Source organism: Onychostruthus taczanowskii, unplaced genomic scaffold (genome assembly GCF_017590055.1).
Source record: "Onychostruthus taczanowskii isolate IOZ18803 unplaced genomic scaffold, ASM1759005v1 scaffold22, whole genome shotgun sequence".
Classification (NCBI taxonomy): domain Eukaryota; kingdom Metazoa; phylum Chordata; class Aves; order Passeriformes; family Passeridae; genus Onychostruthus; species Onychostruthus taczanowskii.
In genome coordinates, this window is record NW_024499462.1 from 2,858,925 (window position 1) to 2,882,810 (window position 23,886).

Sequence of the window (23,886 nt, forward strand, 5' to 3'; positions counted from 1 at the left end):
GGGGGTTACTGATGCAGGAAGAGGTAGAGGTGAATTTGTTTGTGAACAATTTAAAGTACACCACTCATCAATCTTATTTTTGAAACAGGCCTAACCTGAAAGCATTCTTCCTTTCATTCGATGAAAGGAGAAAACCGAACCACTGCTTCTGTGCTCTTTGAATAACAAACCTCTCCAGTGGTAGACTGGGCAGAGGAAATTCACAGAGCAGAGCACTTGTAATATAAATTACCTGGCAGAGATTACATTTTAGGCTCCAGTTCTGTAAACTCCTGCTGCCTGCCTGACGCTCCACTGAAGTTTGTAGCATTCCAGTCCATTTAGAGCAAACTGAAAGATGAGAGCTCTAGCTCACAGCATGTGAAATTAAGTATACAACACATTTCTTTACTGCAAGCAATTATGTTTGGTACTAGCTCAGAGAACCATTCCAGGAAAAGACTTATACTCTTTTTTACTGGGATTGTATATACAATAATTCCTTAGCTGCATAATTTATTTTATATGGAATATGCTTACACAAAATAAAAAGTCGTTTTCCTCTAAGAGACATTTATTTTTCTTGCGTTTGTTACCATGGTGATACTGTCTCTGTTGGAAAGCTGAATTTACATTTAAAGAGACACTTTTTTTTAAGGGTAAAGGCAGAGGGCTCCTAAGAGTAATTTCTCTTGCTCAGAAGATTACAATTTATTTCACAGAATGTTTCGAGACTTAATGCAGTGCAACAAGCTGGGTGGTGGTTGCTGGGCCCTCAGCAGACAGGCACAGGGATGCCCCATGAACTTCCCTGTATTCCAGTTCACACATAATGCTAATCCCTGCTCCTGCATGGCAGAAACACGGGGAGCAGCACAGCAATTAAATCCATGCCATGTACTTAGGCAAACTTGGCGTGTCTTACTCATATGTCTGTCTATTTCTGTGTAAGGAGGAGACTTGCAGGTATCTCATTATGGGATATTTTTAACACCCCTTCCAAAAGCCACTTAATATAGTTAAAAGTTGCTTTAAAGAGTTTTAACAGTGCTTGGAAAATCATTTGTAAAGGCCACCTGACTTCTTTGATATAATACAATGCATGTATACAAACATCAATGTTGAGCTTTCACCTCTTTTACGGGTAAACAAACATTTCAATCACATTGCAGCTGTGCAATCAGTGAATGAACAACATCTAGGAAGACAGGCTAGTCTGTGACAGAGGGGTTCAGTTCCCTGTATTACAAGGATATGCTCCCCAAGGACAGCACCACTTGCATCACACAGGTTAAAAATACACATAGGTTGATCACAGGGATGGGTTTTTCATAGATTCACTGTTTTGTATTTATCTATCCTAAATGAGTGTCAAGTCTAGAACAACTTGAAAAAAATAGAGATTTCTTTCAGTCCTGAATCATATCACATATGTTTGTAATTTTGGGATCAGAACACAGAACAGATTATGCCAGTTTATCTGTTAAAACAGCAATACAGAATGGGTGAAGATGACTATTTCTTACACTACTCTAAGCTGATGTTATTACCATAACTGATTATTAATTAATATGGTTGAAATGTATAGTTTATGCTACCTTCAAGTATTTAACTCTTCATCTGCCTTTCCTATGCATGAATCAACAGCAAAGGTAGGCTCTGATCTCTTGATAAAAAGCCCTCCTGCCCTAATGGGCTTTAATTTGAAAGAGAGTGTTGGGCAATGCTATGGATGTTTTAGGAAATCAAAGCAGCTGAAGCTTTTGCTCGGAATTCTGGACATGCCACTTCTTGCTCACACGTATTTCAGCCTCCCAGCACAGCATCTTGCTGAGGAACATGGCAGAGCCAGTTGGTGTCTAATATTGGTGTCTTAATTTTTTTTTATTCCAGCATGCAGGCAGAATGCTAACAGGCCATAAGTTTATCTCTTTCAGAAATGTTTGTGTGAAATTTATTAACATTCCAAATTAGGAATGTAGACCACCCAACTTAATGAAAAAACAAAGTTTCAAATGGATGTTTCTACCTTTTTTTTTTTTCATTTGGTAGGTTTAAGCACTATTGTTCTCAATTTTATTGCATTCTGACCTTCCCTTTAAAACTCTTGCTTCAATATGAATAAGTAGAAACCTTAGGTTTTGAATAATTTCTTTCCCTCATGTTCACAGATGTACCTGCAAGTGCAAAACCTGAAAATGCACAAACTGCAACATGATGTAAAATTCATGGTTTAAGGTGTTTCTTGATGGCAGTTTTCTGACTTTCAGGGCCCTGACAATTCCAGTTAGTACTGAATTTTAAGGAAAATAGAATTTGGAATTAAAAAGGCATCTAGCTAGAGTTGTAGGATGACTGCACTGTTGTAGTAGAGGGGAATCCTTGCAAGCAGAGGAGTTAGCAAAAGCAACAGGCCCAGAGACTATTTTTTTTGAGACTATGAAAGAATGATGTCTAGCACTGTTAATTCCCTGAGTTGTAGGTCAGGAAAAACAGATAAGGCTGAGACAGAACTGAAAGCAATTCAGAACAGCCCTATCCATATAAAGCCAAAGCATTTTCATCACTCCAGCACCAGCCTGTTTTTACTGCAGCAGTCAATTCAGACAGAATCCAATTAATCTTATAAGTACAATTATTAAAATGGTACTCTAGTTAATATTTTAAAGAAAATTCACCAATGCTGTGAAAAGGTTTATCATGCAACTGCTGATTGGTTTTATCAATTTTTAATGGGTTGCAATGGGTTAAGTGCCTCCAGTTCTTTCTTACCAAAAACATAAAAGCAACCCATTAGGATTTTTCTTTTTTTTTCTGAAGGGAAATGTGATCTAAAGCGGAAGGGGAAAGTTCAGAACAGCTCCATCTGAGACTTTCTCCTGGCAGCAGTCATATGTCCATCCTACCTTATTGCTTCCATTTGGAGTTGAAAGCATATAAAATGTGGCCCCCACAAAGGCAAGCTGAGGCAACAGAGGAGCTCATTTCCAGCCCAAGAGGCTCTCACAAAGCCACTCTGCTGTACCTGTCACTTCCCTGCTTCTGTGTTGATAAGCTATCGACAGAAATGTCTGACATGTCTTGCATGTGGGCCTTCAAACATTGCCCTGTAGGTAAGTGTAACCACACCAGTACATCTCACGAGGGCTGTCCAGTGGAGAGGTTTGTAGAGTTATTTCTCCCATGTTCCCCCAAGTAGAGTGACATTAAAGGTGTTAACTTGTTCAAAAGCTGTCCCCGAATGTTTCAAGTAAATACACACCTCCCTCATGAGAGCAGACCCATTTTAAATGGTGAGCTGCACATAATCTGGCATCTGATGATCCAGTCTTTGGGATTTGAAATCTGTATAGAGGGACAGACACCAAAGCCACACTATTCCTTCCTGTCTGGGTAGTATCATCAGCTATATTCCATCACTACTTGTGATGCATCACATTTAATAATTACAGCAATCTGTTGGAGATTGTTTCTAAATACACCTTCTGCTTTTGATGTTTCTGATCCCTGTGGAAGGCTTATGTTATTTTATAGTCTGCTGACTAAGCTCATGTGCACACCAGCTGCACTTTATCAGGGAACAATGATTGCCTTTTGAACCGGCTGACGGATTTTACTTAAAATGAAGAGGAGATATACCTTCTTTGGCAACACTTAGAATGTTGTTCAGCACAATATCTGAAAGTCATAGTCTCCAGAATGTCATAGTCTCCAGCTAAACAGTGCTTGTTCAACATTGCCACCAGCCCAAAAGAGGTGGAAAAAACATCTTAGAAACAGAAAGGACCCCAAGTTTTTCTGCTGCATAAGGAAACAAGGATCACCCAATGTCATTTGGAAGATGTCTTGTCCTACCTGTTCCTGAAGCTTTCATCAACAATTACACACCTTTTCTTAACTATGTTTACTAGTCCTTCATTATCCTACTGGGAAGCTTTTCCTTGTATCAAAGTTAAGCTGAGCCAAGGAGCATTCAGCAGTTTTTATCCTGCCTCCCCCAAGTATGGAAGGAAAAATATTAATTTCCTTTGCAGCAACTTAAAATACTAAACCAAATACTTATGTATCAAATCTTCATTTGAATAAAGAATTCCTTATGGGATATTTTCTAGTCTTTTTGATTCCTTTCTAACCCAGCTTTCTTGAAATGCAAAGCCCAAACCCATACAGAGAGCTAGAGAGGAGAATAATCAGCACCAAGAGCTGAAGGACTACCTCATACATTATCCAGCAACTCAAAAGGCTGCCAGCAAAGGACACTGGGCTATCAGGTTTCCCTTTTCTTCTTTCCCACACTCAGGGCAGCACAGCATGATTAGCTAGGACAAATACTCAGGGGAACCTCTGCTGTGGAGCAGGATGGCAATTCCTGTGTACAACCCTTTGTTAGCCTTTAGCCAGCTGACCCCCACTATGCCTTGCTTTCTCATTCCAACACAGGTCTAGTCAAAACTGCTGACCAACAAATGCATTTAAGGAAGCTGTTTTATTAAACAATATCCTGATTTGTTTTTCCCTTGGAGCTATGCTTTCTGTCTTCTCATTACTTGGGTTCTTTTTTCCCCCAAGATGTGTCATCTCTCTGCGTTCTCCTCTGAACTGGGGAAAAGTTCTCTAGATTTTAAAACTGGAAGGGAATATCAAATCATTTCATCCAACTTAAACCCAAGACACAGAATCATTAATTAATGTGTTGTGTCAGATAACCTTTGTTTCCTAGAAGCAGTGCTGCCAACAAAGGATATTGATTTGAAGGCATCAGAACATCGAATTTTTTTTCTAAATTTTCATCAGTAATTTTTTTCTCTCCAGAAAACTAGGCCCATGTTTTTAAACTTTGAATTTACCTTCCCAGTTTAGGTTCCTGCTCTGCTTTAAGTGATAGATTACAGATGTCCTTCTCACTTATTACTCTCCACAAAGATTAATGCATGCATAAGTCATATTTCAGTCTCTTGATAAATTAAACTGCAAGTTTCTTTGAATGTTTTTTTTTTTAATCCCTAAGTGCTTTATGGTAGATTTCTAGCTCTAACCCCAAAATTTGTCCAGCATTTTCATATGCTGAACTTTGTAACCACATTTCTGTTAACTTTATGAACTTTCTTTTAGAGTGGCATAAGATAATAAATCTGCCACCCTCTTTTTTCTTTTGTTCTCATTAACAGAGGAAACAGAATGTTCTTAGGTGCTCATATTCAGTTGTTTGTCCTCTGATCCAGGCACCTGCCTTGCATGCTGCTTCTCAAACTCCTGGCTAGCAGTCTGAATGTTTTGTTGTCTGTTCGTGGAGGGCTCACCTAACACAGGAAAAATACCTTCCTTTCAGAGCCCAGGCTATTAAACACTTGCACTAAGATGTTGCTCTCCCTTGCTGGAAGTTAAGAGAGTTAGCACAAGGTTTCCCAAGATTCTTCAGGCAAAGGGGAAGTGGGATGGACCCCAAAGACATGGTTGGATAGGAGCACCCACATCTTTTCACTCCTTCAAGCGCAACAAGGACAACTCCTGCTGTGCCACCTGACTGCCTTCCCTTCCTCCCCACCTGAAAAAGCCTCCCAGGCTTGTCCTGAGGTGCAAAATCAAAGCATGTTCCTATAATATATATCACAATCACACAGAGTGTGCAGTACATCAACAGCAAAACAGGATCAGCAGCCCTTATATGGTATCTAACTTTCAATTTGCAAAGCTTCTAGAGGCAACATTCATTTCCACCCTGCAAAAAACTAGTACTTGCTAGTTTTTTTTCTATGTAATCTTTTTTTTTTCAGTGCTGACTTGAGTCACAGAGTGACTCAAGTCAGCACTGAAAAAAATAAAGATTACATAGAAAAAAAAGGTGGCACTTCTGTTTGCTTTCTTGTTCAACATTGCCAAAACCAGCAGATATACACAGCAAAATGTCTCTCTTAGTCCACAGGCCCCTACACAGAAACCATTTGTTCTGCCTCAAAAAGATTTTTCCCATCTTCTGTGGCAAGGAAGTCACCCTTGAGTTCTCCTCTGTTATTTGAGTAGAAATTGCCAGCTAGCAGAATACATTTCTATGTAGTCTGGTATCCTTAGAATATGAGTGCAAGCTGTTTAATACATTAGCAGTAATTGTCAAAGGCTTGAAGCCTCTCTGGGGAGCAGCAAGAGGTTTGCATACAAATTTTGTGCACTGCCAGAAATCCCTATCAGTGTGTATTACTACCCACTCAGAAGGCAGCCTGAAGAATTGTCTCTCATACTCAAAACTCTGCCGCCTTTGCTTTCCAACTAGCCTTTTAGTTCTGAGGAAAGTTGACTCTGAGAAAAGGAGCACAGACAGTATTTCAGCCTGTCTAGACATTCTGGATGCTGAATGTTTAATAGCCTGGTATAGCATAGTTGGACTATAGCAGCAGAAAGTGATGAAGGCAGGAAAAACAATAAGCAGAACTTCTGGTTTAACAGGAGTAAATGCACTGTGTCTGTAGCTACTCTGAGCTGGTAGCCTCCAGGAGGGTAGGAAAAAATCATGCTCTTTATGTCAAACACACTCTGTCTAGACAAATCAGAGCTTCGCCTTTTTTGCATACCCCTTGTCTCCCAGAATTTGCTAGAAATAACTGTTAGACATCAAAATTTAGACAAAAGGCACTCTCCAGCAATTCAAAAATTATAATCAGTAGCTGGTTTATTTTGGCTTCCTTTCACACACTATTAATGTACGGACACAGTTCTTTCACATACTTTTTTCATTCTCTCTCACACATTTTGGAAAATAATCTATCAAGATACATGAAACCTGAATTAAAAACCCCTGACAAAACTAGTGCAACCTAAAATTCAGGAACTTCAGCAGCTGATCTCTGGAGTACTTAGGACCACGAATTACACAAATTATGGATGCTGCTCAGTTAAATGAGCAGCAATTGTTGATTGCTGAATTAAAAAACAAAGTCACCTTTATGATTTTGAGTGGCTTTAATGTTTATGGTTGACCCACTGGGTTCATAAGCATAAAACAAGTACTCAGGTTTCACCAGCCTTAGTATGGAACAAGTCTTGTAGCTTATGCAAATGCTAGAAGGAAGACATGAATACCTTCCCTCACTTTATTTCCCTGCAGATGAGCAGCCTCACAACAGTGAGCACGACTAAATTTCTCTTGTATCAATTAGTTCAGTCATCAATTGGTTCAGCAGTTATCAAACATGTGCTTCCAGACCCTTTTCTTGTCTAAAATTAACTTAACCAACATGAAACACAAGTGTTAAATTGCTAGGTTATAACTTAGAGGGCTCAAAGCAGTTTATGATGTAAGAAAATTGGAGTCAACACAAGGCTCTGAGGTGGTGCTTATTGCAACCATTTCCTTGAACTTCCATTTCATCTTTCCATTGATATTAATTGCAAACAAGAAAGACAGTGGATTTGCATTACATTTGGGCATATGAGAGTCACAAATTACAGATTTAATAAGAGTCATTTAAGGCCTCCTCCTGGAAAGGGAACATCTCTCCCCAGCCCAGCCACGCAGGCTGGCTCACCACCTGCCTTGGACCTTGACCTTTCTGAATCATGTCAATGTTGTGTGCAGTCAAGTCTGCTTCAGGTAAATAACCACGGGGATTACAGAGCCATCAGACATGGCTTGATGGCCTTTCCTGAAGTCCATGTTAATGCAGTGCTTTCAAATACAGGCCAGACCATGCTGGGGAATATTCTGCATAATATATTCTCATTATGATTGCAATTGCAACCTGATGTTTTGTAATTTGGGGTCATCTTTTTAAGATATGGTCAAATAATTAATATTTACAGGTAGCTGCTGCTGCAACTTAGTAAAATGAGAACAAAGTTCTGGGAACATCATTTTGATTAAAAGTGAAAAGATGAAAGGGAGGGGGGTAATAGAGCATCAAGAGAAGATGTATCTTCAGTTATTTTAATTTCATCTTTAATTTTGCCTCACTTAAGCTACTTCTAATATTTAAGATAAGAAGTATTTTGGTCTCATACTCTGAAAGTAGGATCAGAGTATCTAAACACAGAAAGGGTGGCACAGTATTCCTGCTGGGACCCAGTAGGTTAAAAATCTGCAGATGCTACAGTAGATTTTTCCATTGAATTCCTGCATATCATCCTACAAAATAGTATGGGACAGGACTAGATAAGTTCCTGTATAGGTAAAAAATCAAAAATACTAATTTCTCTGAGTAGAAGCTTCAGGTTCAAAAGTCATAGGCAACAGGAAAATAATGATACAAAATGTGATTGAGCATCAGTTACCCTGGGAACAGCAGCAATGCAGATACTTGCAACTACTGAGGACTAAGTTTCTCCACTAATCTTTTCCAAAATTGTTTTCCCAATTCAGTCATGTTTACTGTCAATGGTGCTTCAGCTACAGAGCACGTGCTTTTCTAAGTTTTACCTGCAATTGGGACTTACCTCAGTGAGAAAAACATCTCCCTGGTTTGTACACTGGAGTGCTGGTGCTTGCTTTCAGAGAGTTTATTTACTGAAGACAAACATTTTCTGTTGGCTGAATTTCAGCCAGCTGGGCAAGAAGAACCAATTTCTGCTTCCACCTTTTCCAGTAGGCACCACAGGAGCAGCAGCAAGGATACAAATGTAGGAAGCAAGTCCCAGCACTGCTGGGTTGGGAATCTGTGGAAAGTAACTTAGGGAGAAGGAGGACGGAGAATTTGATTCCTTTGGTGCCACAAAATCAGCAATGAATGCGTAATAGATGCTTGGTGTACCAGGGTATTATTTATACAAATACTACCATTTATACAAATGGCTGCTGGAATCTTTTTTCGAAGACAAAATAGAGGAGCCACCTTTTCACAGTGGCGCCCAGGGAAAGGGCAAGAGGCAATGAGCACAGGCTGAAATACAGGAAATTCCATTTGAACTTAAGAAAATACTTTTTCCACTATGATAGATTGCACAGAGAGACTCAAGTCTCCAGCCTTGAAGAAATATTTAAAGCTTGGCTGGACATGGCCCCAAGGAGCCTGCTGTAGGTAGCCCTGCTCTGAGCAGGGAGGGGTCAGACTAGACAATGTCCAGAGGTTCCTTCCACCCTCAGCTAGTTCATGACTCCAAGACTAACTTCTCATTCAATTAAATGACTCAGCAACAGCCAAACACAATCTACTGCTCTTAAATCCAAGACATGCAAGTCTCTTCTCATCTCTATGCTTATGTAGGTTTGTGCCTTTTCAGAGTGTCATTATAAGAAGTAATGTTTCATTACAGTTCTGGCAGTAAGGGCAGACTTCAATCAATTCCCTTTATAGGGTCAATTTTGAATGTTGCCTGAACAAGTGTCACAGACAGACCCTGGAACACTTCTAATGAGAACAGGAAATTAATCAAAGAAGTTACTGGCTGAGTAGAAAATATGTGATAGTTTTAATTGGGATAACAGTGCCAAGAAAAATACAAAAGTACCGCTGCTTGATCAGCACAGAATCAGTAACATAATTTGTTTATACCCTGTGCCAGACAACACTATGAAATATAAAGACCTAACCCTTACTAAAGAGATAAATATTGTTAAATAATAGCTATTACTGAATAGCAGAACACAGCTGACACTAATTTGTTACCCTTTCCTGATACAGAAACTCAACAAGACAGACAGCTGGAATACAGGAAAGAAACCTGTGTGCCAGTTGTAAGCCAATTGGCAGACAATTTGCTGGCAGGAAGAAAGAACTAGCATCACATAAAAATATTCATCAGACAAGTTCGTTAAAGTGTGCTTACCATGTGATAAGCACTGTTACAGTTTTAGACAAAACTGGCAAGCAATTATACTTGGTGAGATAAAGACATAGCGGAACTACTGCAATTGCATTAAGAAAATGCAAAGGAATTTGGATAGCAGAGTAGTGAATGAGGCTGAGAAAAGATTTTACTGAAATTTCAAAACCAGAAAGTAACTATTTTTTTTTTCTAAGCCATTAAGAGCTTTTCTTTCTACCCCGGTTTCAGAAAGGCCCAACCATCTTCCTGTTAATATTTTTTCTTCCCCAGGCAAGCATAAGGAATATTGTCACATTCCCCATCTAGTACACTTTAATGGTAGCTGAAATCAGCTGTTTCTTACCACAGCTTTAGACCTTTCCTAAAGCCCAAAGCCTCCTGTTTGCTTTTTATTGTGCATATTGTAGAGCAGCATTATAAACCACTTCCTTACCATAACCATCACCTCTTTTAGTTATGCCAGGATAAGCAATACCGACATCCAAGTAAATTCAGTGCAAAACTGCTGTTAACAGGAGCCCTGCTTTTGAAGAGGGCTCCACCCCAACACAAATCATAGAGAAGCTAGAGGTTCAGAAGGGAAGAAGCTGCCTGCACCACAGCACCAGTACAGGTCTTAATAGTTTGGGGGGTTTTTAATACATTATAAGTTTTAAGATAAACATTAAGAAATTTATGTACAGAAGAGTGATAAGATTATACAACTTCTGTTCCAAGTACTTCAATGCAGTATGTGTGCAGTGCTAGGAAGACCTTTAACAACTCAGGAGGCAGAAAACTCTATAGTTGTACATTTTCCATTCTTTTATCTTTGCTACACAGTAGCCTAGTGATCTCCAGTGAGGATAAGAACTCAACCCACCTCCCATTTAATTCAAAGAAGATCTGTAAGTTTATTTCAGTGTTGACTATATCCTGCTCTTTTTATCAGTAACAGTATCTACTCATAAAATGATCTACTTAAACACCTTTTATCCAGCACAGATATTCCTTTACAATATTCTGGGAAACTCTAGTACATCTTAAAACTGAGATAGAAGTCTGACATAGAAGCGGTAACTGCCTTCACATGGCTGTTTGTGATTTCAGGGATTTTCGTTTTAGTGTTACCCATCTGGTAACCTTCAAAAGCCACTAATTATAAAATCATAGAGATAACAGCCAAGCATTTAACATTAGGTAAAAATACACCCAAGATAATCCACAAAGCTGGTGCTTCAGGAGTCCATGTGAGAGAAGCCTACACTCATCTACCTTTCTAGTTAATGCTACCCCAGCAGCCCCAACATTGACTCACCTTTATACAGCTTAGGTGTGAGCTTAGGAAGAAGCACCACTGGAAGTAAAGGTTCACGGGGAAGGTGATTAATTAATTTTAACGGTGATTGGTTTCAGGTTTTATGTGTGAGTGATTGACAGGAGAAAGGATCATTGTAGCTGGGAGCAGCCTATGGTAACCTAGGCCCTTTCAGGAGGACCATCAGCAGTGCTGAGGCTGCTCAGGCTCTGAGTGAGCTTGACCTCTTCTGGTGTTTTGTTCTGTAGGTGGATCTCCTCAACTAAATAAAAAATTGTTCTCAGTTCTTGTTCTGTCTTCTGGACATTACAGTGTATGTTGTGGGAGAGCTGTTACGGGCTGACCAATATGCCTAAAGCTCAGTCTGATTCCTGAGAAGTACCAAGCCTCAAGCTGGCATCAGCAACAAGATTAAAAGCAGGAAAGAAACTTGAGTGGAAATCTAACATTGCTGGAATGACCACAAAAATGTTACACCACTGCTGCTGTGCATCATCTTTGCTCTTAATGCTTGCACCTGGGCTGAGTGACCAGTGGAAATGGCATCTTCCATCTGTGCCTTGAAGAAACTGAGAGCATTCTCCTCCAAACAAATTCAAATAAGTTGTTTTAGATGGAGACCTTATCTGATAAGGCCAAAGCAGGGCCATGCAGTTTCACCTTAGGAATTAAGTCCTTAAGTATTCAAAGAAAGGTGGAGATTGAGTGCCTTGTTATCTCTATTCCCCCACCCTCTGCATTTTACCTCTGCAGGGTGTAAACCCATCAGTAGGGGGAGGGACTGTTTGGTACCAAGGTAGTGCCGGTCTAACGATGCTTTACCCTCAGGCTGCGTTTAAACACCGCAGGAAACTGTGGCAGCGGTTGAAGGTGGTGCCATCCCCAGCAGGAGGGAGTCGGCCAACCCCGGGGCAGGGTCAAGGGGTGAGCACATCTCAGCAGAACCCACCCCTGCCTCCTCAGCGGGCTGAGCTGGCCAGCTGTGCGTTTAAAGCAGGTGTGGGGTGCCCAGGAGTTCTGTTTGCTGACTCAAGTGTAAGGCAGTGGTTAAGCGGGGGACCAGGGGTTGTATGGGGATAGGTTGATATCTTAAGATGTCTCCAAATTTCTGAGGAAGAGAATGTATTGAAGGCTATGTTTATTCAGAATGTTCAACCTTTTTTGGTGCTATCTCATTAGCTGGAACAGAAGGAAATGCTGGAATTGGAATATGTTGTATTCATCTGTTCTAGGCTATAAATTGACTGTGAAACATCACATGGAGGCTCAGTAGTGCTCCTTGCTGTTGTCAGCATTGATGGAGTGGCACCCTGTGAAAGACAATATTTTCTTTTGCAGATATGGTTGTAGTGATTCACAAATGCAGTAAACTTAAATCTTCCTTCTGTGTAGGCTGTAGCAACAGCCACTATGGTATTAAAGAATACCTGAGGAGGATACCTGGACACAGTGGGGTGCTCTATTCACCTGCAATGCAAGTATAGCAGTAAATGTGCAGCTTTTTTACAACTGTGAAAGCCAAGACTCAGGAAAATGTTAGGAGCGGTCAGTTGACAGACCCAGGTGGAGAGTGACTGTAGACAGCTGGAGATGCAATAGATCACCACACAGGATGTTAGTGGAGAGCTGGGGAGGTAATGCCACAAACCACACTCTCTTGCACTTTTGTACCTCCAGGTGTTCAATGCAACCTTTGCATCTACATTAAATAGCTGTCTTTAAAGAATCATATTTTCCCACTGATTCTATGTCACATTCAGTGTTGAAGGGCTGCCTCACCGCTCAAATAATTGTGCTTTCGAGGAGGGTGCGTTAAGAAAAGCCCATGGACTCTCTGTAGAAGATAAGACACTTGGAAATCAAAAGTTGGCTTTGTATCAGAAATAACTGATGTTTGATGAAAAATTTGTTTTCTTTTGGCTATGAATTCTAAAGTTACAAAAATCTTAAACCAACCTGTTAAATGTAGATTCTTAATTTTCTGCTACTGTACACTGGAAAACATTAAATGTGGCTTTCCAAATTTCCAAGGAATTACGAATTCAGACGAAACTGATGCTATATCCTAAGGAAAATTAAGATAGACCAGAAGTACATAGTACATATTTTAGAAAGAATTAGTTCAGTATTAATTCTGCTTAAGAGTTGTGACACTGACAAGTCATTTTGTCTTTCTCTCTCAATTTTCCTTCCTGTAAAATGGAAATAATACTTTCTAAATATGGCATTTATCTGCATGGAGAAGGTGCAATTACTACTAGTACAGGCTGTGCTGCATTTCAATCTGGAAGTTAGAAAAAGCGCTCAGTAAATATCTTGATTTTGCACCTAACCAATGTATATACTTTCAGGGAGTAAGAGGTGAGTTTGTCCACAGTCAATTGCCCAAGAGAAGCTCTCCTTCCCTGGGGCTCAGCCTAGGGCTCTTTTGCTGCTTTTTTTTTTTTTTTTTTTTTTTTTTTTTTTTTTTTTTTTGTGGACTTCTACCAGGCTGAAGGTGTCAACTCTATCTTGCTGTTGCCTATGGGCATCTGGCTCTGGGTGTTTCTCCTGAGCTCCAAGAGGATGATTCCTCTGGTCTTTTTAGAGTAATCTACAAGAAGAGGCTTCCTTATGCCGCTTTTTCAGAAGATACATCAATTCCTAACATCCCTAATCCTTTAAATCCTGTGAATTTTGGTGCTTTGACTTTTCAGTTCAAATATTCCTTAATATTTGTCTAATAAATAAGGGAGGTATTGCTTTGCAAGGGGCGTTAATGTATTGGTTTGATGCTTGCAAAGGCTTCTGAAAAAGGAAGAAATCCTACAGGGTGATAGGGCACAGAGTGCTTAAAAAGTTAGTGTATAAGCTATTTTCAGGCCTTGGACCACAGCACCATGACTTTGTTTTGTTGAAGACAGAGGTTCTGAGTTGATTTATAGTTGATTTGTCCTGAGCATTTAGTCCTCTCACAATTTCTTCACAGAGAAACAGGGAGAAAAGGAAGCAGCAAAGAAGAAATGGATAAGTAGAGACCAAGAAAATAAGTTGCTGGAGGTGGAAAATGTCCAGCAACCTGTGGCTTTCACATGCTGATCCACCTGAACATAGTAATTTTGACCTTCCTAAAGCACCTACGGGTTAAAAGAACTGCTCAAAGATGAATAAGTGGAAGATAGAAGAGCTGAGGTGTGGGTTGCCGGGGAGTGAAGCTGCCCTGTGATATGTCAAGGCTTTCCCTTGAGCTGTCTCCTCCTGGTTCAGCTCAGTGGTGGTGTGGGGAGCAGGGCAAAGTCCTGCCCATCTCACCTGGCATCTGGGAACTGACAGCTAACCATGGGAGTTGCCACCTAAATATCGATGTTACTTGGTCTTACTGATATTTTCAGGTGATTAACAACTATAAAATGGTTCCACATTGAACAATAGCCTTCAGTGAATTCTAATCTATACTAAAACATAATTCTAGTGTCAGTGCCTTGAAATGAATTTTTGGAACAAATTAAAAATATTTGATTCTTAATAGTTTGTTATTCTGGGATAAATTCACAAGTTCAGTCTATTAGAATCATGTAAATTGGCTTTTTGGAGCATATTTTATGTTTTATTGCACATTAATGTCATTTAATTGTAGAGTTCAATAATATCTCAAATTACTCTTTGATTAAACAAGAGGGAATGAATACAAGAACTTTGATATGATTCATATTTATTTAATCAGTTTTGTAACATTTCCTTATACCCTTTATGGATAACTGCCCAGTACTTACATAATTTTTGTTCTTTCTGCAAGACTGCAGTACACTTTTGTTGGTCATAGCGTTACTTTGGAAAGTGAATTAAGATCTCATTTAGCTCAAATGCACTATGGTTGTGCTTCTGCAGCTTCTAAAGAGCACACCTCCATCCATTCCAGCCCGGGATGCCAGGCATCTATAGGTTCCAGTGTAAATCTGATGTCTTGTAAAATATTCTAATTCTGTGAACAAACTTGTCATGGTGAATGATGATTTCTCCTTTTTTGTTTGTTTTCTGTTAATTAACTTCTCTTGTACCAGAAGTTATTTCTTCCACTAAAATATACAGGAACGCGAGAAGTTGGCAATCTTGATTTATGGCTTTCGCCTCATAATCTATTTTTCAAAAATGCACTATTCAAATTTGCTTTTAGTGCTAGATGAGAGATCATTAACCTGCTCTCTCGAGGGCAAGCATACCAGTAAAGGCAGGCAGAAGTTCAGGAAAGCTACACCTCCAGATAACATGAAGGAAAAACTCTTCAAATGCAAACATGGCATTAGCACAGCATGGCTACGGGAGCCATGGAAAGAACAACAATCCGATAGCAACTGCTACAGAACGTGGCTGCATGGCTGCGCGGGTGCTGCAGCCCAAGATCTCAGCGGAAGCCCTGTGAGCCTCTGAGCTGACTTCTGTTTGCTGGCAGCCAGCAGGATTCAAGTGTCTTCTAGGGCTGAAGTGTCCTGTCTCTAAAAGTCTCTGAGGGGTTAAACTGACATTACATTCCCTGGGAGTTCTGTAGTCTTTGCAGTAGGGAAAGGTGATGGATTGGATGGGTGTCTTTGTTGATCTCTCCAGCAAACTGACTTTAGGGAGAAGGTGCTGCAGAGGACAGACCTGGTCCTGGCTCTCCCAAACCCTGGATGGTTGGGACATCAGCATGCTGGTGCCTGGCTCTTGGGATACCCTTGCCAGCCTGGGCTCTCACAGAATCACAGAATGGGTCAGGCTCGAAGGGACCACAGGGGAGCACCTGGTCCAACCTCCCTGCTTAGCAGGGCTGTCCTAGACGACATGGCACAGGGTTGTATCTCCAGCGAGGCACCCTCTCTGGACAATCTGTTCCAGTGTCATTGGCACAGTGGTCCCGACAGCTCTAGAGTATCTCCAGCGAGGCAGACTGCACCCTCTCTGGACAATCTGTTCCAGTGTCATTGGCACAGTGAAGAAGTTCTTTCTCTTCTTCTGGTGGAACTTCCAGTACATCACAGCAACACCTTGCCTGTTGCTTCGTGTCCCATTGCCTGGTGCCACCGGGAAGAGCCTGCTTCCATCTTCCCGGTACCCCGCCTTCGCACATTTATGTACATTAATGAGCTCTCGGAGTGGTGCGCCTTAAGCAGGGTGTGGGCGAGCCCGCGGAGGACGGACAGCCCCTTCTTCCACCGAGGGGAAGCACCCCGGAGAGGCCGTGCCCGAGCTCCCGCCGTGGCACCGGAGGCAGGCAGCGGGTACCCCGCCAGTGTCAGATCACCTCGGGGCTGCTCTCGGGGGGAGCCGGGGCGGCAGGTGAGGGCCGTGCTGCCCCGGCCGGGGATGAGCAGGGGGCGACGGGACGAGCCCCCGCGGGGTCCCGGTGCCACCCCAGCGGCCGCGGACTCTTTGCCGCGCTGCGGCCGCTGCCCCGCTCTGCCTGGCGGAGGGAGACGTCGCGCGGCGTCGGTCTCCATGGCAGTGGGGCTGCGTGGGCGGAGTGGTCGGGGCCGCAGCGCGGCGGGCGGGCGCGCGCGGGAGAGAGGGAGGGAGGAGGTGAGGGAGGGAGCGCGCACCCCCGGCCCGCCCCCGCCCCTCGCTCGGTGTTTGTGTCGGGCTGTGGCGGCGGCGGCGCGGCCGAGGGGCTCCGACCCTCCCGCCGCTGTGAGCCCGAGAGCCCCGCGCCCGTCCCCGCCCCACGCCCGCCATGCGCGGCCCCTAGAGCAGCGGGCTCGGCGGCTGGTGCGGTGCCTGCGCGGCGGCGGCCATGGCGGTGGAGACGCGGCCGGAGCTGGTGGGGAAGCGGTTCCTGTGCCTCGGCGGCGAGGAACCGCCGGAGAGCGGGCGCTGGCGGGCTGGGGTCATCCGCGCCGTGTCCCAGCGGGACTCGCACAGCCCCGACCTGGCGGTAAGAGCCGCGGCTCGGGCCGGGCCGGGGGCTGCGGCGGGGGGCGGCGGGCCCGGCGTGACACGGCCCCGCGCCCGGCCGGGCACAGTGACGTGGAGCCGAGGGTCACGGCTGGCGCCAGGTGCGGCTCCGCGCGGCGTGCGCGGCCGCTCCGTGCCCCGGCCGTGCAGCCGCGGCGGGAGAGGGCCGGTGGCCGGCCTGGCCACCGGGGGACAATCGGGCTGCCCGGGAGCAGCAGGGGAGAATGCGGCTGATCCGGGGGAATGCAGGAACTGCCGCCGCGTAGCACTGTCCGGCCGCGTCCATCGCGCTGGTGAACGTTGTTATTAAAAGAATGTCATTGTTTCCCTTCCTTTCATGCCCGCTGTCAGTGTTTTCCTAAGGGGTGTAGGAATGTGCGTGTAGGTTAGCGAAGGAGCCGGGATATGTGCTCTGTTGTGCTCAGACACACTCTCGCTGTGGGGGGGGAAACACGGCCAGGATTTCCTTGGGTTGGTGTTCTGAATGCATAATCTGTAAAATGGAGTTTTATTGTGCTCCCCGGACTTCGTCGTTATATTGTTCGTGAATTCCGCAGTCACAGGAGTGCTGTGTTACCTCCGTGCTTGTCTCCTGCCATGTTTTTGTGTCATTTAGCGCTTCTGGAAGCACATTTAAAAATATCACGACTATGTAAATGGGCATTACGTAGGCTGAAAAAAGGAATCACCGGACTGCGCTGGGCAATCCATATTGCTGCTGGCAAGGGGGAGGCGTTCACAGCCCGACGCTGAGCGGGGTGGAATGTTGCCTTTTTTACAAACTCATCAGGCAAACAATTGCCTGGCATTAGAGATTATCGATTGCTTAGTTCGGGAAGTGTGAATCACAGAATTAAGAACTCTTGTTTTTGTTCGTTCCAGACTTCAAGCTTTGTTTCAAAAACAGAAAGTGGACTTGAGATGCTACTTTTTCTTTTTTGCTATATTCTGGGTTAGTTTTCTTGGTTGTTTTGTTTGGTTTGGTTTTTTTTTTTTTTTGGTTTTTTTTTTTTTTTTTTTTTTTTTTTTTTTTTTTTTGGCATGCTGTTCTGGATTTTTTCCCATTCTCCAGCTATAATTCAAGGAGCCCGTGAATTCGAGCTCGTAATTCAAGTTCATGCCCTTCTTTATGAAATGGTTTGTGTTTTCAGCCTTTGGCTATATGTGAGAATCGTCTAGAACACTTTATTTTTAGAACCTATTTTGGATGTTATTCTTGCAGGGTAGTCTCTAGAATCTATATACAGTTATGGAAACACTGAGTAAGGTTTAAGGAGGTATTTACTAACATTTACAAGTCAGAGCCATAATTTGTAAACTCTAGGGGCAGAGCTGACATAACGAGAGAAAGGCATTTCAGGGGCTGTGTCTGTTTTGTTAAATGCATGCTGCCGATTGTAAAAACTTGTTCCTCTTCTTGACTTTGGTGTCTGTTTTTCTCTTCAGATGCTCTTTCGTTACAATTCTTGGTAATTTAAGGAAGAACTGTCGCGTTACAGCTGGTTTCTGAGGCAGGATGACTAAGGGTATGCTTATGTGTTGTAGTGAGGCACCATTTGCATAGATCCAATCTACCTGAGAAGCAGGATGGATGCTCCAGCATTTCAGCCTGGGTGCAGTGCAGTGCTAACGTGGCCATATTCCTTCTGGTGTTCGAGATAGCTGCACAGCACTGCATTATGCTATGTAGATAAACTCCTAGCCACCTGTGGGTGCTGGAAGCCTGGGAAGGTATTGAAAATAATTTCTAGGTCTAAAGAGACATGCAGTAGTACATAACTACTGGAACACCATTGCCCTCTTTGAAGGGCAGCATTTGGGGTTTGTGTTATGTGTTCTCTGGCCCCAAAGCACAAAGAAGTGGATAGAGGTAAAAATGGTAAGGTTTCTTTAAGCAACAGGTAGTTTCTGCAGGTTGGACTCTCTTTCTGCATTTATAATGAACATTAACTTCTTGTTAGTCACTATTTGCTAATGTGATGATCCTCTTCCCCTGCCCCCAGCAAAGGACAGGGATGTTTTTCTGTTAGTCCTGTTCTATGTGTGCTATCCTAGCTGGAGTAACTACTGCTCTTATCCTTCCATGGCTTTTGTTTTGAGGTGGCCATCCCTGTAAATAGCTCCAGACCCTTCTGCTCCCCGTCTCTCGAGTGAAGCAGTAATTCTTGTTGACAGTTTCATTGCTGCCCACAGGGTGCAGTATAAAAATGTTGAAATAGACTTTTTGTCTATTTCGTGTTTTCCTGGTCCCTCCAGAGTGGGGTGGATGAATGAGAAATGCAGAAGCTGCCCTGAACCACAGGACAGGAGGAGGGCAGCAGTGGGCGTTTTCAATGTGAATTGCAAGTGGCTGGAACTGAGTTACCCCCTAATGCTGGCTTTGGAAGGAAGTGCTATTTGCATTGACTTTGTGTCTTTTCTTCCTGAGTGAGTGTGAACCCCCCAGCCAATTTCAACCACTTTAAGAACAGGGAGATGTTTGAGAAAGAATGCCTTCCCCTAGTCTGTGTAAGCTGACATCTGAGAACCGTCTCCCCAAAAAACCATAAAAGCAAGGAGGTCATGGCATTTGGTGTTCTCCTGGAAGTGAAGTGGCGATCTCCAGCTGGCCAGCCAGTGTGCAGCCAGCCTCAAAGCAGCTGCAGCATATGCTGTCTGTCTTAGCACCATTCAGAGACAGGTGATGGAACTGATGGAATGAGAAGGTGGGTTTAAGGGCATGACAAAGAGCTGAGCGTTAATGAAGGTGTGAGAGCAAGCCTCAGTGTGTGCTTGTGGGAATATATGGACAAATGGGGAGTTTTATGGGGTGCAGGAGCTCAAGGAGACATGGGCAAGTTTAGAGGCAGCTGATGTAATTAATGTTAAGTGGCCACAGGGCTTATAGGAGCAAATCCATGGGAAACTGAGCTTCATTAGTTCTGCTGTAAACAGAGCTAGTCATTAAATCAGGAACTGCAGACCTGAAGGCTGGACTAGCTGCTCTCCACCTTTAAGCAGGGAAATCAAGAGGCCAGTTTTCGTATGCTGCTAAATTTGTTTCATGATTGTATTTTTATAATAAATTATTATTTCATAGTTGAAATTATTGTCCTGGTAGGAAAACATAGGAAAGAACTCAATTGTCTAGTATTTTCCTCTTGCTAGGTCTCCCCTACACCATTAGCGTACTAAATAAAGTAAAAATGATATTAAATAACTTTTTCCTTATACTTTTCATGACTGCAACATATCTGATATGTAAGATCTTTTTTATAATATCTTTCTCTACAAAGAAAGAGGACACTATCAAAGTATCTTTTCTCCCACTGCTTTCTAAAAATTTTGCCTTCCTCAGTTTTCCTATTAATTCACCACTAGTGGGGAATATGGTGAGAACAGCTGGCACTGATTGTGAGGGCTGTTAGTCTCCTGGAATATGAATGCTCTTGCCATTACATGAGACCCTCCATGCCAGGATTTGGAAGCTGTGCCTCTTTCTTAGGCATCCTGTAGTGTTTAGAGCTGTTGTAAACACCTGCCATACAGGTATAATGTGTGCAATGTAGAAAATCTAATCCAGGAGTTTTCTTGCTGGTTTTCATGGTCTGAGTTTTAGAAGTTAGACCTCTTGATCTTTCTTTCTTGGACATTGTTGTTGCATGCAAAGCATTTGTTTAAAAATCAAAGCAAGGACAGAAGTTTGATATATGTGTTTGTGTGTATATCTGTGTGCATTTCGTAGCCATTGAGAGAACTCATAACTATTTTTCAGCTTCACACCAAGTGTTGCTAGAGGAAACCGGGAGCTCTGTTTTTCCTTCCTTCTAACTGCCTGGAAAAGCCTGTGTGCTGCTCTGATTACAGTGATAACTCTGGGCAAATAAAGAAATGGCCAGGAGCAAAGGGGTGGAGTCAATGCCATATGATCTCCCTGGTCTTTACTGTCCCATAAGAATTCCTTTCTGGGCCATAGGTTGCAAACCTTTGATGTAGTGATGAAAGAGAAAATGGAAGTAAACTTTTAAACGTACACTGTGCAACTCTTAATAAAGAAATCTCATTAATTTTAAAACACTGAAATCGCGGTAATTTGTAAGTTCGTGTGTATTGATGCATGAATTTTTCTGCCATGATGCACATGGTTTGGAAGACAGCATAAAAATTGAGTTGGTAGTCTTTAATGCATTATGATAGGCAGACTAACATCTAATAATTGTGCATAGGGGAATATATTGTGGCAATAAATCACCATATCAGATACTCTTCATGAAAGCCTAAATATTAATGATAGATTGAAGCAGCTGTGTGATTTTCATATTAAACGTACACTGTGCAACTCTTAAGAAAGAAATCTCTCATTAATTTTAAAACACTGAAATCGCGGTAATTTGTAAGTTCGTGTGTATTGATGCATGAATTTTTCTGCCATGATGCACATGGTTTGGAAGACAGCATAAAAATTGAGTTGGTAGTCTTTAATGCATTATGATAGGCAGACTAACATCTAATAATTGTGCATAGGGGAATATATTGTGGCAATAAATCACCATATCAGATACTCTTCATGAAAGCCTAAATATTAATGATAGATTGAAGCAGCTGTGTGATTTTCATTTACAATGAAGTCAGTAAGATATAATGGTGTAAACAGTACACTAATACTTTTGGTGAATTGTAGTTTTTTGGTATCTTATATTTGCTAATTTACAAACAGGCAATTGTTAAAAATTCAATAAGTCTGATAAAACCACTTGAAGCGAATATCAGCAGATTGTGTATCTGTTTTAACTGAATTTGCCTCCGCTTAAAAGTAAAATGGAAGTTTGCAAAATGCAATGAAAATTTACCACTCCTGTGTTACAGTTAATAGGAAAATAATTTTAAATAATTTTGAGTAATTGGAAAATAAAATATATTTTAGACTTGTACTCCATACCCTGATTAGTTTCTCACTAAATGATGAAGTTGAATTTGCCTTCACTGTGTGTGGAGCTACTCTTACCTAGTCTTTTTACAAACTGTAATTGTTTTCATCTTCCTGCTTCTGCGTTCCCCAAGTTTCTGAATGAGATCTGTCTTTGTCATAGAGGCACACAATCACACTTCTGCAGGTTACACTTGGTTTCTGCCATATATTGATTTTTAGTGCAGTGTGTTGCATGTTGTCCTCTGTTCTCCTTTTGCTAAGATAGTATAAGGAGAAAGTGCATGTGTTAACTTTTTGAACACATTTGAGGTGGTCTGTTGAAAATGACATTTCTTTTTTCATTCCTTACTATTGAAGTACGTGCTCTGCAGCTTTGACTTGTTAGCCTTGACGTAAACTGGAAGACACAGAAAAATCTTCAGTAAAATTATTGTAGAAAGTAAAGAAATAAATATGTTTCACACTCACTGCGTACAGCTTGATGGTGGTTAATGGAATTTAAAAATTCTGTATGTTTCTGTACTAGCATCTGGGTTAAAGATGAAGAATAAGTTGTTGGTGAGGATCCTGTCACGTTATTTCCTTCAGCTATTGGAAATGACACTAAAGACATGCCAGAGTTTATCACATCACTGCCGCCTCTGAATGAAGGAATGTTGTTGTAGGATGTGTTTTGAATCTGGTTTGAAAGGAGTGGGAGAAGCTCAAAATGCGACAGGGATTTAGGCCATTTTCAGCTGTTTCTGCTATTCTGTATCAGTGTTGATGCCAACAAGAGTCTTGTAAGTTTGGTGTGTGTCAGCTGGGCAGTCTTTTCTTGGCTAAGCTGTAAAGAAAACTTCCTATTTCCTTTTGTGTTTCTAGTAAGGTTGAGCTTGTCATCCTGTGTCTGTGAATGTCGCCTCATCTGTATTCCAGAGATAGTTCAGGAAGGAGTATCTCTTTCATAGTAATTTGACAAAGAGATCAAACAGAGGAGTAGTCCTATGAAATTGACTGCAAGGATTCAGTGCTTTGTACTCTGCCCTTCCCTCTTTGCTTCTCTTACTAAAAGAAACCTGAGTATGTTGTCGATCAATAAGTAAATGTACCTGCACTGGTGGATTTTGAGTAAAGTTTATTTGAATGTCAAGATTGCAAAGAGAGTTTTGGTGTCCTGAGCTAGGGACGAACCATTTAATTTGTTGCCTAGGTGCAAAGTAAGCAACAGTGAACGAAGTGTGGGAAAAGAAATGTTGGTAAAACTTTCAGGAGGCTCTTAGGAAGAGATCAGATATTTTCTTAGTAAAAAAAATTGCTTTTACCTTTTATATGTTTTGCATATAAATACTGTATTATTCCACATTTGCGTTACCTCAGATTTTTCCTCTTCTGGAACTTTGTGTGAATCCTCAGAGCTGCCTGAAAACATGGCCTAGCCATCATAAAGAGTTGTAAAAAACGAGCAACTGTTTTATAAGAAGCCATTCTTCTTGTGCACCTTCCAGGATCTCTGAACCTGCTTGAGAACAGCAAAACTGTTATTTAATATCAAGTAGAATGAATTATAAAAGTGATCCTTGTGGAATTTGGCCAAAAATCAGCTCAGCCTTCTTCTAATCCTACTATCAGTGAATTGTAGAGATGCTTAGTTCCATCAGGGATGTTGAAACATTACTGGGATTAGGCTTGACTTTCCCATTCAGTTGGACTTGGTAAACTGCTGCTGCTTTTGCTGAAAAGAAGTAAGCGCAGATCATCAGAGAAGTTCAGCTGAAGTTGGCAGCGATGAGACACCTCCGTGACGTGCTGTACTACCCACTGCTGTGCTCTGGGCTTTGACATCCCGTGTTGCTTCAGGGAGGGTTTCCCTCCTCACCCTGCTAGGCAGGGACTGGCACCTGCTCTGCTTGTAGACCTACTCTTCTGTGTACTCATGCTGTATTGCTTCATTATATTGATTCCTCCAGAAAGTTACTATTGTTAGTTGATGTTATACCTGTGCACCACTAATTTTCAATGTTATAAGACAGAATGAGAACAGGGGATCCAGATGTGCATCAAG

The 23,886-nt window shown here is 42.0% G+C and overlaps 1 protein-coding gene across 4 annotated transcripts in view; it reads left to right on the forward strand.

The window, feature by feature from the left end:
- Positions 1–16,567: 16,567 nt before the first annotated feature.
- JMJD1C (jumonji domain containing 1C) overlaps positions 16,568–23,886 on the forward strand; it is a 161,799-nt gene continuing 154,480 nt past the window's right edge. For 3 of the 4 annotated variants that reach the window (XM_041404702.1, XM_041404707.1, XM_041404704.1), the window contains exon 1: positions 16,570–16,913. In XM_041404702.1, coding sequence (XP_041260636.1) covers positions 16,773–16,913 — 141 coding nt within the window. In that variant the 5' untranslated portion in view covers positions 16,570–16,772. Of the gene's footprint in view, positions 16,914–23,886 lie in introns of all 4 variants that reach the window. The other variant, XM_041404712.1, reaches the window with a different exon arrangement.